A 13,536-nucleotide genomic window follows, 5' to 3' on the forward strand; every position below is an offset into this window, starting at 1 on the left:
AATTGTGAGGTGGTGGGACTGTGGGGCAATGTCACCATCCATGTGGCAGAAGGCAAAGTGGCAGACACCAGGAAGCTCTACCATGCTGTCTTGGTTTATCTAAAACCAACTTTGAAATCAGTATTTGGCAAGGCAAAGAGTCTCCCTCCACCCCATGTATGATACAGGAAGACTCTCTAGGTTACAAATGGTACATGCACTTAGACTGGAAGCTCAAGTCTACCAAAAGGTGCCTGTGACAAGAGCCCTGTGAACTACTTCTGAACAATCCGTCATGGAAAACCCCGTTGTTGTTAGGTGCCATCAACTTGGTTCCAGCTCATAGCACCTCTGTGTACCACAGAGCGGAACCCTGCTGCTCCTGTGCCAGCCTCACAATGGTGCCGATGTGTGAGCCATTGTTGCAGCCACGTGTGAATCCGTCTCATGGAGGGCCTTCCTCTTCTATGCCGCTCCTCCACTTTACCAAGGACTGGTCTGTCCTGATTACATATCCAAAGTGCCTCCTTGCCTCTAAGGAACATCCTGGCTGTCCTCCCAAGACAGACTTGTATGTTCTTTTGGCAGTCGGTGGGACTTACAGTATTCTTCACCAACACTATAGACAACCCTAGGGCACACCCTGGAAAGCCCTGTGGGGCCCAGTTGTACTCTGACATACCTGGATTTGATAGTATCTGTGCTATATGACATTAATTCCTTTACAGTAAAGAATGTTGGAAACTTTTTATAGCCTAACCACCCACATACATTTTTTTTAATCTCTATTTTTGTCTTCTCGTTTCAAATTTGAAATCAGTGTGGTGTTAGCATTGGGATATAGCAGTTAACCCATTTGAGACCTATGGGACATATAGTGTTCACCTATATTTTCTGCTTCTGAAGGAGCCCTTGGGGCTGTTCGTTGTTAAACATTGGGCTGCAAACCACAGGGTCAGCAATTCTAAACTGCCAGCGGTTTCACGGGAGAAAGCTCTTAGGAATTCACAGGGGGCAGTTTTACCCTGCCCCATACGGTCCCTGTGAGCTAGTATTTTCATGGCATTGCATTTTGAAGTTGAGTGGGAAGCTGCGATTCCACTGTTAGTGTACTACGCCATCTGGTGGAAGCCTCTATTACTACACAAATCTGAAGAAACTGTCCTCAACCCCAGGCCGTGTCTCCCAATAAGTGTGTAAAAATCCATACAATTAGATTTTTAAAAATTTTATTCAAAATGCCTTCCATTACTGAAAGCACGTTATTTTAACAGCAAAAATAAAATAAAACAGAAACGTATGTACATGTAGAAAGGTCAAAGCTTAAGAAAAGGCTTTTAAAGCTGAGGAGACAAAGGTGGTTTAATATCAAAGTTTAGGCACTTTTTTGTCTGTCAGAGAGTTGCTCTTGCACATCAGAATGATTTAAAGGCTGCCCACATGTTCCTTTGGTGAAAACTTGTCTTTCATCTTTTTCTCTCTTGAGAAGAGGTGCTCATCACTGACACTGCAAGTCAGGACTATTGCCGGACTCTAATACTATGGAAAAAGACTTTTGCTCTTTGCAAAATCCAGTCGACTCATATGCATTTATAAACTGCGCACATTCCTAGTCCTCATTTGTATAACTAACCTATATCAGTATAAAAACACATTCTAACATATAAAATACATGCCAGCTGTATTCATAATAACTGTGCATCAGGGTTAGTCAAGATTAAATAAAACACTGAAAAATATGTAGCTGTTCAGAAAAACACCTTCTTTGAGCTTACACAGTATAATTTTCTATTCCACAGTTGATAACAGATGGTCAATTCTTTCAGCAGTTGAACCAGCTATTCGCTCTCCGGACGGCCAAAATTTTCTTAGCCTTAGGGTCATATTTGAATTGACTTATTCCATGGAAGAAATAGAAAAATCCTAGAAGTAAAAAACAAACAGACTTACCATAATAATATAAAAAGTTTCTCATTTTAACTAGAAGTCTAAATAGCGCCGTCATTTGTGAACACAAATAACTTCTGTTCTCAGTAGCAATCTGCAACTGCTGCTGTGACAAAAATGTACCAGATGCACATGTATTCAATTACCATCTTTCTTGAAAACCGCATCAACTTTGCTGACAATTCCAGGGAATCCATGGGATATCATTTGGGGATAACCCCTATCCATGGATTGTTTATATTCATCATACCTGTTCGAGAAAGAATTGGCAGGTCAGATCTTAGCTAGACTTCTAAACGTCTCAAAATCATTAAGAGAAACTCATCAGTAACATTCAATAAGCACATTTCACTCCACAGGTCATTTCTAACGTGGAGCACGGTATGTGAGGGAGGTAGGATGTGGGCGGACTGGCAGTTGTACAAGGGTCCTCTGAACTCCATCACTAATTCCAGTTTCCCAATAAGCTCCGTATTAGGTAACATTGGGAGGAAATCCTAAGAAAGATAAGTTGCTTTTTGACTAAAGTAGCTCTGTAAGGATGAAGGCCTTCGTTTCTTGCATCTCTTTATAAAAATGTAGCCTTACAAGCTCCCTGGACTCCCAGGACAGGTATGACAGGAAGAGAATTCATCGACAGATTAAGTAGGTGCTGGCATGGCTAACTCAGTCCACAGAGAAGGATGTGAGTCATGACAATATGAGCCTCGCTTTGAAATGCTCAGACCTTTCTTTCTATGCAGAGAGCACGGAAATCCTGAATTTTCCCTGCGGTCAGTCTTTACCTCCAGTACTTGTTAGCAACAAAAAAATATGTTTTCCCAGTCTCTTCCTCAGAAACAGCAGCATCGATATTCCTCACAGTTTTAGGAAAGCCAAAGGATGTGTAGATGGACCTTGGGTATCCATAGAGCAAGTCGTACTCCCGAAGAGCCCAGTACTTGTTACCTGGAAACCAAGAAACAGTGGTTTGTGTGGGGGTGTGATTAAGCAAGTTTCCATCAAGTTCTCTTGTTTCACCTGCTGGAAGGGTCCTGACAATGACCTTACTCTTCATCAATTAAGTCAGCATATTTCTGAAAGTTTCCTAGGTGATTCTAATCTGTAGCAAGTTTGGAGAATGGCTGATCTATGGGGTGGAGGGCTTTTTGCCCAGCCACATGTAGACATGAGTAGAGTCCACCATCCCCTTCAGGGGTAGAAAACTCACTTCTCTAGATCGCTCATGGGCAGTGGAAGCACACAGATGCTATTTTTAGGGGCATAGTGTGCTAGGGACCCAAGCCGTGTAATGACCTTCAGTGCTGGGTTAAATAATTGCATCTAACTAGAATAATTTACAAATACTTACATTTATGCTGGGACCAGTTTCTGTATGTTTACACTGAGAAACCCCTGCATCACATAAAAGGGATTTTAGGTCCTGAAGGATTTATTCATCTTTTTACACATATGAAAACCCATTAAAAAGGCAGTTAGAAATTGCTTCAACTTTATAGCATAAGAGCTAGAAAGCCTTTTTGCCCATCTCAACTGTTTAGTTATTTGTGTTTGCGATTGGGCCAAGTGTCTGAATGCTTGTCTGCACTGTGCCGAACGTATATTTGCAAAAATGCATGTGTTTGGGAGAGTGTCCTCCTTGCTTACCACTAGGTGGTGATTCATTCTGATAAAGTCAAAGAGGTTTATCCTATTCTGTTGACAATAATTCAATACTTCTTGTACCTTCTGAGCTATGATTTGCCTGAAAATCTTGTTACAATTCAGTTTCTGCCCAAGAGGGTCTGGGACACGAGCCAAGAATTGGTACTGCTGACAGACTTCTGTAGTGCGAGGAGGCTGTTGGTTTGTGGGTCATACGCTGAAAGAGAGGCTATAATGTGTCCATCCGGCTCTCTCCCGTTCTATGAATCCATTGCCGCCTGAAGTCCACACAAGACTCCGACTCAAGGTAATCTTGTGTTACTGAGTAGAACTACCCATAGGTGTCTTTGCTTTAGGTTACTTACTGCCAATGCATTGATTCTGGTTCATAGCTACTGTCCAAGGCAGGGCAGAGCAGCCCCTGTAAGTTTCCAAGACTGAAGTAGAAAGCCTCAGTTTACTCCCTTGGAGCTACTGATAGTTTTGAACTGCTGACTTGGAGGTGAGCAAGCCCAGTGCACAACCCATTTTGCCATCAGGTGTTGTTAAGTGCCATCAGGCTGGTTCCGACCCTTCACGATCTTATGCACAACAGAAGGAAACACTGCCAATCTGCACCATCTTCGCAATGGTTCCTAGGCGGCTTGATCCTCTTGCTTGCAGTCACCATGTCCATCCATCTCAGCACCTTGAGGCCCTTTCTGACGGCCCCTCTACTCTTCCAAAGATGATGTCCTTCTCCAGGGGCTGGTCTGTCCTGACAACATGTCCAAAGTATGTGAGACGAAGTCTCGCCCCCAGCAGACGAGTACAAAAGGTTACACTACTGAGAGGCTTTTTGTACTGAGATCAGTACCAGGGAATCAGACACAACAACATTCCAATCCCGTACCCTGTAAAATTAGGCCAATTTCTCAATATTATTTGTAGATGCCCCAAGAAATATAGGGTGGAGTATAAACACACAGAAACTGAGTAGGGCAACTTGGAGGGTTAGAGGTTTGTGTCCACCCAGAAGTGCCTGGGAAAAGGGTCTATGTCAGGGGCGCTCAATACGTTGATCGCGATCTACCAGTTGATCGTAAATGTAGTGTGGGTAGATCGCATGGCATTAAAAAAATAGACGTAAGCCTATCATCAATCCTGTCTCTTAAATGATATACAGTGCAGCCAATCAGATGCAATCTTAGGTGTCAAATGCATGCAGAAACAACTGTGCTAAGTGCAGCAAAACTGACCAGCTAAGTTATCACCAATGTTTAGACCTTGTTTTTTTCTCTCTTAAACGTAAGAAAGGCTATTAAATTGAGTGGGGGCCTGGCCCAGTAAGAAGACAAAAACGTATCACTTGCGTATGGAATGGGAGAATTTGACACTAAAAGCCGACATTCAGCTGAAGTCCAGAGCGCATGCACAGTTCTGGAACTTGCTCGCAGAGGGAAAGTATCCAAACATGAGAAAACGTGCTACCTCCTTGACTGTATTATTCAGCTCTACTTATTTCTGTGAGTCAGCCTTTTCCCACACAAAGATCATTAAGTCCAAGTACCATTCCCCCATGAATGGGGGAATGTGTGCTTGAGGCTAGCTGTCAGTGGCTACTGTCCGGACTATGCATCCCTGGCTCATTCCATTCAGTGCAAGTCATCAGAGTAAACTCAGATAATGACCAAAAATATGCATAGTTCATTATGTTGTGCTGTGCAATATGGACTCATGTAGTTATACAAGGTACATAAGCATACATTATACATATAAGGAATTCTCAATGCATTTATGAATAAATGTAATAAATAAATAAAATAAGTGTATAGCATTTTTGTAGTTGGTAGATCATTTTGACTTGATCATTTTATAAGTAGCTTGCGTGCTGAAAAAGTGTGAGCACCCCTGGTCTATGATCTACTTCCTTAACATCAGTGGTGAAACCCTGTCGAGCATAATTGCACTCTGACACATGACGTCACTATGGGTCTACATCAAATTGAAGGGCAACTCGTAACCAGCTTTAAATATATAACTAATGTCCCAGAAAGCTTTCATAGCAGTTCATATTCAAAAACAGATTAATCCAAAAATGTGTATGTTCAGCCATTTGCTTTCTATTCAAAATGGTTTGTGCAATGTTCAATTTGTAATATGGCGAGGGACTCCCCTTGATTTGGCATGTGAGGTTGTTAGAGCTTTCAAAAGGTCAAACCAAACCTCACACTCACTGCCATCGAGTCAATGCTGGATCATACCAATGCACCTGTGGGTTCCTGAAACTGTCGGCAGGACTAACTCCCACACAGCTACTTGCAGTTTTGAATTGCTAATCATGTGGATCACAGCCCAGCACGTAGCCACTATACCACCAGGACTCAAAAAGGTAATGGGGTAAAAAGTACCTACTAGTCTATAATTGCACTTCTCAAACTGATGAAAATTGAATCCATGAAAACAGTTATACAGAAATATCACCTTTGAAAAACCGGACTTCATCTCTATAGACAACTTCATAAGCAGCTTCAAAACCATTTGGAAGAAAGGGCCAGAAAACAGAAACGAGGTCAAGTTCAACTTCTGGGTACAGGTCATGTATGCGCATGCAGAACCTGATTGGGGGGAAGAAGGAGAACAAAAAAGATTTTCGTCTAATTCCTAGCAATCTCTGGTGGGCATCCAACTTCTTCACACTGCTAACTTAGTAGTATCCTGGTAACTGTACAGTGCCTAGCACTCCGTGGTATGACACTGCATTCAAAAACAGAGATAAAGTGTGGTAAAGATAATTAGGAAGTGATGGGTTTAATTATGTATTGCTTTGACTTTTATATCATTTAAAAAATTTTAAGTGTATACCATTCAAATTTTAATAATGTCTTGGCTTAACAATCAGCTCTTAAAATTTTAATAATTGGCTTTTAAAAGTGTAACAATGCCCTTTGAGAAGCAAGTAGGACAAAACTGAAATGAAAACAACAGTAATATCCCACAGTTAGTATTAATGTAGAGTATGTCAGGTCCTAAACCTTCATCATGCCTCACCTCAAAAAAACCCTTCTAGAGACAATTATTTCCAACTCACAGAAGAAAACTTGAAGATGCTTATGGACGTATCAAAGACTGTGGTTAATCTAAGGTTAGAAGTGGTAGCCACTCCCATTGTCACACTTTGGTAAGGTTTGCTTATTTGATTCTATACTCTATAGAGACTAGACTAATTGCGGGCACAGACTGTGCCACGGGACAAGCAAAGAGCCTTCCAGATTCAAGATGACCCTGAACGAACCAGTGATGGGAGAGGAAAGCTCACACCGGGCGTGGTGCACAGACAAGTCTGTGGCCTGGCCATCAGGAATGTGACTTTGCGTTTTAGCCTGCCTCTGGAACCTCAGCCAAGCAACATGGCAGGTGACAGCTGAGGTTTCGAGGCATGGTGACATTTAAATTCCCTTCACGTCCTTTCCATTTCTGCCAACCCCAGACCCGTGGAGCAATCCTCAAATACTTGCCTTGATAGTTAAGCTCTATCTGGAGAGCTTTTCTTTAAACCCAACAAAAAGGACATTTTGACACTTCCCTGAAATGAGCCGGGCCCTGGATGATTGACATCCGGTCTGATAGGAAAGAACAGGATGGCGGGAAAGTGTTAGAAGTCAATAAACTGCATTGCGGGAGAGAGTCGCCTCCACAGCCGTAGATCCGAAACCACAAGTCTGCAAGAAGGGTGCCTGGTCCGCGGAGTGGAACGAAGCCTTCCACTCGGCTCAGATGTGAGGAGGCTCCTCACAGGCCCGGCCTTTTAGAGACCGCATCATTCAGAAAGTGTGTGTGATGATTTTCTGGGTCTTTCAGTGACTTGGATGATAGGGAGAGCAGATTGATTCCTGTGTGTCAGGGACCTTGTATTTTTGCATCGACACCCACAGAGGAAGCGCAGGGGAGGGGTGCACCCATAACTGCCCTAGGGGATCCTATGAGGTCTTGAAAATTCTCCCCTCAATTACTCCTCTTCTCTGGGTCTGCTGGTGGACAGCAGAGACTTGCCGGGAGCGTGGGTTTTAGGAGGGGCATCTTTGCAGGATGAGAAGGATCACTCTCATCCACCTGAGGGTGCTACAAAATGGCCTTGGCCTTGGAGTCAGCACTGACTCACAGTGACCCTACAGGACAGGGTGGAGCTGAGGCTGTGATTCTTCATGGAATAGAAAGTCTAAACCGTTTGAGCTGTCACCACTGTAGCTGTGACCTGTAACTGCTGCAGCACTAGGTTTCCTATGAAAAGGGCTAGTCACTTCCTAATTAAATGGTGAAATACCTGAAAGAGGTAGCATGATTAGAAGGCCATGGAGATAATGGGAAAGATATGGGGAATAAAATTCAAAGTCATCTTAGAGACCAAGCTAATTGGTCAGAAGAAGACAGGTGAACCCCCCCCCCTCCCCCACCGCTCCAAGACTGTGACCCTTAGGGTCTCTTCAAATCTGGAACCTAGCCCACCTATTAGAAGGATCAACCACTTCAGGTCACACAGGCAGCACGTATCCAAACCACGCTCAGAGGATTAGGGGGGAAGGAGGGGTGGGACCAGGAAGCACAGGGAGAAAGCAGAATACTGAGAGATTGTGATGGAAGAGTTGAACCAAGCTGCGTGTGAGCTGTTTAATGTGACACTGATCCGCTCTTTCAGCTCTCACCTAACTCACAATAAAAAGCCTTTTAATTCAAGAGGAGCCTTTTAATCAAGAAAAATAAGATAAAATGAAGATGCAGTAAGAAGGACCTAGAGTGCACTGCTCGGCCACGGTGACCTCCTGGCCCTGAACGAGCCACTTCTCTGGCTTTTCAGATGTGCACATTGGGATTGTATTCGTTCATCTTCTGTTTCAGTGGTGTTTTTCTGAGACCCAAATGACATAATATTTGCGGGGAAACCAAATTGCTACACGTAAATTACATTGTATAGATGTAAGCAGTTACACCGCATCACTATAAATACAAACAAATAGCAGGCAAATAGCATGTGAAACTGTCCCGTGGAGTTCATAGTAGCGAATGCTGTTATTGCAAATACAAAGTACAAATAAGTGCTGTCTCACCTGTCTTTGAAGAACATCACCTCTCCTCGAACTGTAGTTATAGCATCAAAGGTAAGCTTTGTATCACAAGGTTGGGGGGCTTGGGGGTCTATTGGCAGGTTGTGATTTGGGGAAGATCCTAATGACACAGAGAGACATGTGATTGGCTTAGGCTGACCCTGAAAAGAACGTCAACAGCCAAAGTCAGCATCTTAGGGTAGAGCTAGAGGCTGTCCTATTAGACATGTCCTCTCCTCCATGGCGTCTTCCTTTGTACTCACCATAGAGGGTCTGGATGCTGTTGATGTCATCCTGAGAGAGCTGCACATCACCACTGAAGATGTATTTGGGGTACATTAGAGCCCCAATGTCAGTAGAATGAGCGAGTCCAAGGGCATGGCCCAATTCATGAGCTGCCACACGGTACAAGTTATAATCTAAAAATGTCCACAAACATGGTTTGCAATTATTTGAAATAGGCTTAGTCTTGGCCTCATTTAAATAAAAAGGAGGTCACACTGTACAAGGGATGATTTCACAGTGAGATTTTGCAATATATATAAATCCATTTTTCTGAAATAAAGGAATGAATTTGATAGTTGTGAAAGTCTCACTAGGATGACACTGGATAAACTAAGTGCTGGATAACTAAAGGATAGACTAACATATGGATAGATTAATCAATCTTGTCATTAACTGGGTGGCACCAATGATTTCTCAGAGAGGCAATGAAGTTCAACTAACATTAAATATTTCCCCTATTTACAAAACTAAAAACCTCTCCCTTCTTTAAAATTCTATATACTTTTACTACCACTGTTAAATTATGATGTGTCCTAGTTCCAACGAGTCAATGAAGATACCCACAATAAAGCATGCTGGGTTTTTAAAACATTTTTCAAATAGAATTTTTCAGAGTGCACATTTTCCATCAATGAAATGTTGCTACTTGGAGAAATAAACTTCGTTTACATGACTGTAAATATATCATTTTTCTAAGTGACCATAGCAATGCATAATTCCATTAATGTGTGCTTCAGTTAAACCAATGAATATTGCAATGAACTGGGCGGAGGAACGATAGAAGAGAAACGGGCACACTCACGGCTGCAGTTGTTGGTCCATCGTTCATCTTCATCAAAATGGACATCCCCTCCAAGGTTGGGGCCTGGCTGAAACGCGTGAGCAAGGTTTCCTCCCGGCCCGTCAAAGGGAGAATTGTCACGGTGATCTGCAAACAAGCAGGATTCCGCAAACCATCCTCCTCCTTGGTCCTCGTTGAGAGCGAGGCAGCCAGAGGCGCATGGCTTTGTTAGAAGGCCCCGGACTTCCTCGAGCATGGTGCAGTTGCCTCCTGAAGCCCAGAGTCCACGCTCCGCCTGACTCCTGCATTCTAGCTGCCGGGCTGGGGGCTCGGGGAGGAAAGTGAAACTAAGGCAGGGATGCTTTCACGATACAAGAGGACTTACCTCCCCACACGAAGGAGATCATTATGTCCGCCTGGCCCTCAGAGAGCTTGGTGAACCTCAGCGGGGAGGCACTACTCCAGAGTTGAAAGGCTTTCTCCATCGCACGGTCCACGACAGCACGAGGCAAATCCGGTGTGTAATTTTCAATCCTTCGAAGGAAATGGGGGAGAACAAAGCCACACTCTCTTTCTTATCACTGTCGTTTGAATAGCACTGGCATGCTGCCGCCCTGTCTGGTTACCTGTAGGTCAGTTGTGCCTTCTCCCACCGAGGTTGCCCAGCAGTGAGGACAAACGGAGCCACATCTGGCACGCCGCATCTGGGCTGCTTCATCACATTCAGGGTGTCAGCATCGGGCTTCCCAGTCACCTTTAGCCCAAAGAATTTCTGCATTTGCTTCAGCTTTTCAACCACTGGACTTGCGTCTCTCTGCCTTTCAGCTTGGTCTCCGTCATTCCTCAGGTTGTAGTAGTTTTCCAGGTATTTCTGGGAAAAGATTAAGTTGTTGCCAGCAACCCAAACCAAACTCCCTGCCATCAAGCGGATGCTGGATGGGAAAGCTTCCTCGTGACAAACGCAATGGACCACATGAAGTCTCAGGTCCAGCAGAGAGCTGCTCTCCAAGTTCATGTTTAGACAGCATGATCTTCATCCTTATTATTGTGGGTGAAAAATGTGAATTCAAAGTAGAACTCTCAGTACCATTAGTTATGATGAAGTCTGGATTACAATTGAGAGAGAGAGTGTTGCACACCACTCCTTTCCGTTTCTCTCACCTACAACTGGTAAAGGAAACTCTACGGTTGAACTAGATACAATTCTGGGGAGAGGCTATTTCTGACCCATCACTGCCCAAGTTATCTCGAGAGGACATAGATACTTAAACAAGCTCCTTCATATCATGACAGGAGGATGCATGCCAACTCTTGCATGTGAAATGCCGCATTTACCTGAACCAAATCCAAGTCCTGCTTTTGAGCCCCCACACGGAAGAGCAGCAGCAGAAGCAGAGGCAGGCTGCCCAGGCTGCCCATTGTCTCCTTTCAATGTTCCAGAGGCTTCCTAGCTGCTGCTGCTGTAGGACCATCATCTGCAGGTTCCTTCTTTATATATGAATCCTCTCGCTCCCAGGAAACCACATGATATCTGGTTTGTGTCTGAAAGTATCATCTGTACTTACAAAGCACAGAAATTGTGACATAAAACAGACTCGTCGTGTTTGTCTGGGGACTTTACGATTATGCTCGAAAATGACATCAATGATGAGACTCACCCCGTTCCACCGAACTGTAGTCTCTTACAAGCTCTGGGTTATCTTAAGAGTGGCTTTCATTATTCATCACATATTTTTTAACTAAAATTGCATTCCATAGACTTTTATATATTGATCGTTACCAGTTGCTTCTACTGGTCCTATACTCCCTCAGTTCTATGTACTATTTATTTCACAACACAGAGAAAATAGCATTAACTCTACAGAGAGCTATCTGGGTCTCCCAATTGTCAAGGATTTTTTGTCTGTGGGTAAAACCTTCTTGAATAGTTTGTTTTCATAGGAACCATACCCCTTGTAAATCCTTGTTTAGCTCTTTCTTTACCTGGTTCTTGAAACAAATAAGGCATGTTTCCTGAGAGCTGTTAACACAAATACAGAGAGACCTGGGGTTGAGGTATCATTTTTTACCATCGTAGGTCCTGAACATTTGAAAATATTTAAGGCATTGGCTAGCAATTCATTGTCTTTCATTCAAAAGATGTTTATATAATATCTTCTGTGTCTCAGCCCCTACACTGGGGGAAAAGTGAAATGCATCCATATTATTCACAGCCCCTTAGTTTTTGCTGTGAGTGGGTTAGTTTGTTTCCTACAAAGAGCAACAATTTCCCAGGAAATCCTGGACGAGGTAAGGCAGTATGGTTTTCCGATTTCTCTCCTTCCATCATTAACCTTTACAATTATATGTATTTGTCTTAAAGACACTTACTCCGCCCCACCCCACCCCAAGAAAAAACCCATTTTACTGGGTGCTAATTCAGTTATCATATCACTCCATAGTTGAATCACATCAAGCAATATTGTACTAGTGCTGTCACAGTCAGTTTCCAAACATTCTCTTCCTTCCTGAACACCATGAGATTAGCTCCTGTTTACCTCTTTCCCCGACTGTACACCTCCCCCTGAACCCTAATTCTACTTGCTGTCTCTATAAGTTCATCAATCTTGGGTTTCTTACACCAAGAAATAGAAAAACATATTACCAAAATTCAGGAGGGTTATCACCAAGGACAAAACGCATCTGAGATAAACCCCAATACGAAAACTGAAAAACACAGGAAATGTTGAAAACCAAATCAGGCCCAACCTGCATCAGAGGGAGAATCAATGGGCAAGGTTTTCACCGTTCAGGACAGGTTTATCATTCTGATCTCCTATAGTCGTCTCACCAATGCACTCTGTTTGGTAACCAGTTTCTTCCCATCCCTCTACTATGGATAGAGGGAAATTGCTGGAGGCTTATTAGATCTCACAAATGTATCTTGGGATTCCACCGTTATCCATAGCCTTCTGCAAACCTGAATCTCACAATTTAGGTTCTGACACTATTCCCTCCTGTGGCTTTGGATTATAGGATTTACAGTCCTTGAGCCACTGATGTTGATGTGCTTCTTCCATGTGGACTTAGTTGACTTCTCACTTCTATAGCTGCTTCTTTGGAAGCAAGTCTTTAAGACCCCAGACACTATTTTATCTGACAACCAGGCACCACCTAATTTCTTCACCACACTTTGCTATCACAACATTTCTTCTGTGTTCCCTTCCTGAGGGTGAGTATCCAGCAGGAAAGGCACTTGCTTTTCTTTTTCTTTTAAATCAGAGAAACCTTTATTTTAACTATGTATCAAAATTTGAAGCTTTTATTTCACACCATATTCTCCATTTAAGTTTATATACTTTTTTAAGGTGAGCAATTGTATTTTAATTAACATTTGTTTTTCAAGTTTTTTATTGCTTTCATATTTGTTGCATTTTGCTATTGATATCCTTATTTATATATACATGAAAATTTGCCTGAAAAACTCATAAACATATTCTGCATGGTACCCAGAATGGTATAATAGGTGAGGATCGCTTCCTTTTAACTAAGGGAGTAGTGTGGGTACTATGAGCATGTTAGTGTCACTGCGGGTCTGGTAGCACATTGCTCATGGAAGCGTCAGAGAATTCTTCCACATTTACTCTTCAACGGATAATGTGTCTTCCATAGCCTGTTCCAAATTCTCCTGGAATTGCTTCATAGCATGCCTTCCACTTCAAGACATATTCCTGGTGTCTCAGTGCTTGATCCAACGACTCAACAATCATGCCCTCTAGGTTCCAATTACGATACAGCAGATACACCTCAAGCCAAAGTAATGTCCACCTCAGCCGAATC

General features: G+C 43.0%; 1 protein-coding gene across 1 annotated transcript; it reads right to left on the reverse strand.

Moving 5' to 3' along the window:
* Positions 1-1,801: 1,801 nt before the first annotated feature.
* LOC101657534 (interstitial collagenase-like) lies at positions 1,802-11,136 on the reverse strand. The gene is made up of 10 exons (XM_013006246.2): positions 11,053-11,136; positions 10,344-10,588; positions 10,103-10,251; positions 9,739-9,864; positions 8,915-9,070; positions 8,655-8,772; positions 6,034-6,167; positions 2,712-2,874; positions 2,073-2,176; positions 1,802-1,902 (listed from the first exon to the last, which is right to left on the reverse strand). The coding sequence occupies exons 1-10, from the start codon at positions 11,134-11,136 to the stop codon at positions 1,802-1,804; spliced, it is 1,380 nt and encodes a 459-aa protein (XP_012861700.2).
* Between the last annotated feature and the right edge of the window lie 2,400 nt (positions 11,137-13,536).

The sequence above is a fragment of the Echinops telfairi genome, unplaced genomic scaffold, assembly GCF_000313985.2.
Source record: "Echinops telfairi isolate 266 unplaced genomic scaffold, ASM31398v2 ScPeMD7_7421;HRSCAF=8459, whole genome shotgun sequence".
Taxonomy (NCBI): domain Eukaryota; kingdom Metazoa; phylum Chordata; class Mammalia; order Afrosoricida; family Tenrecidae; genus Echinops; species Echinops telfairi.

What these genes read in the sequence shown, in the direction of transcription:
- LOC101657534 (XM_013006246.2), bottom strand. Translation starts at nt 11,136, where the DNA reads ATGGGCAGCCTGGGCAGCCTGCCTCTGCTTCTGCTGCTGCTCTTCCGT. An exon ending in GTGATGTTCTTCAAAGACAG is followed by an intron (nt 6,168 to 8,654) that starts GTGAGACAGCAC and finishes CCCCCCAATCAG; the next exon opens with GTTCTGCATGCGCATACATG. An exon ending in TGAAGTCCGGTTTTTCAAAG is followed by an intron (nt 2,875 to 6,033) that starts GTGATATTTCTG and finishes CTTGGTTTCCAG; the next exon opens with GTAACAAGTACTGGGCTCTT.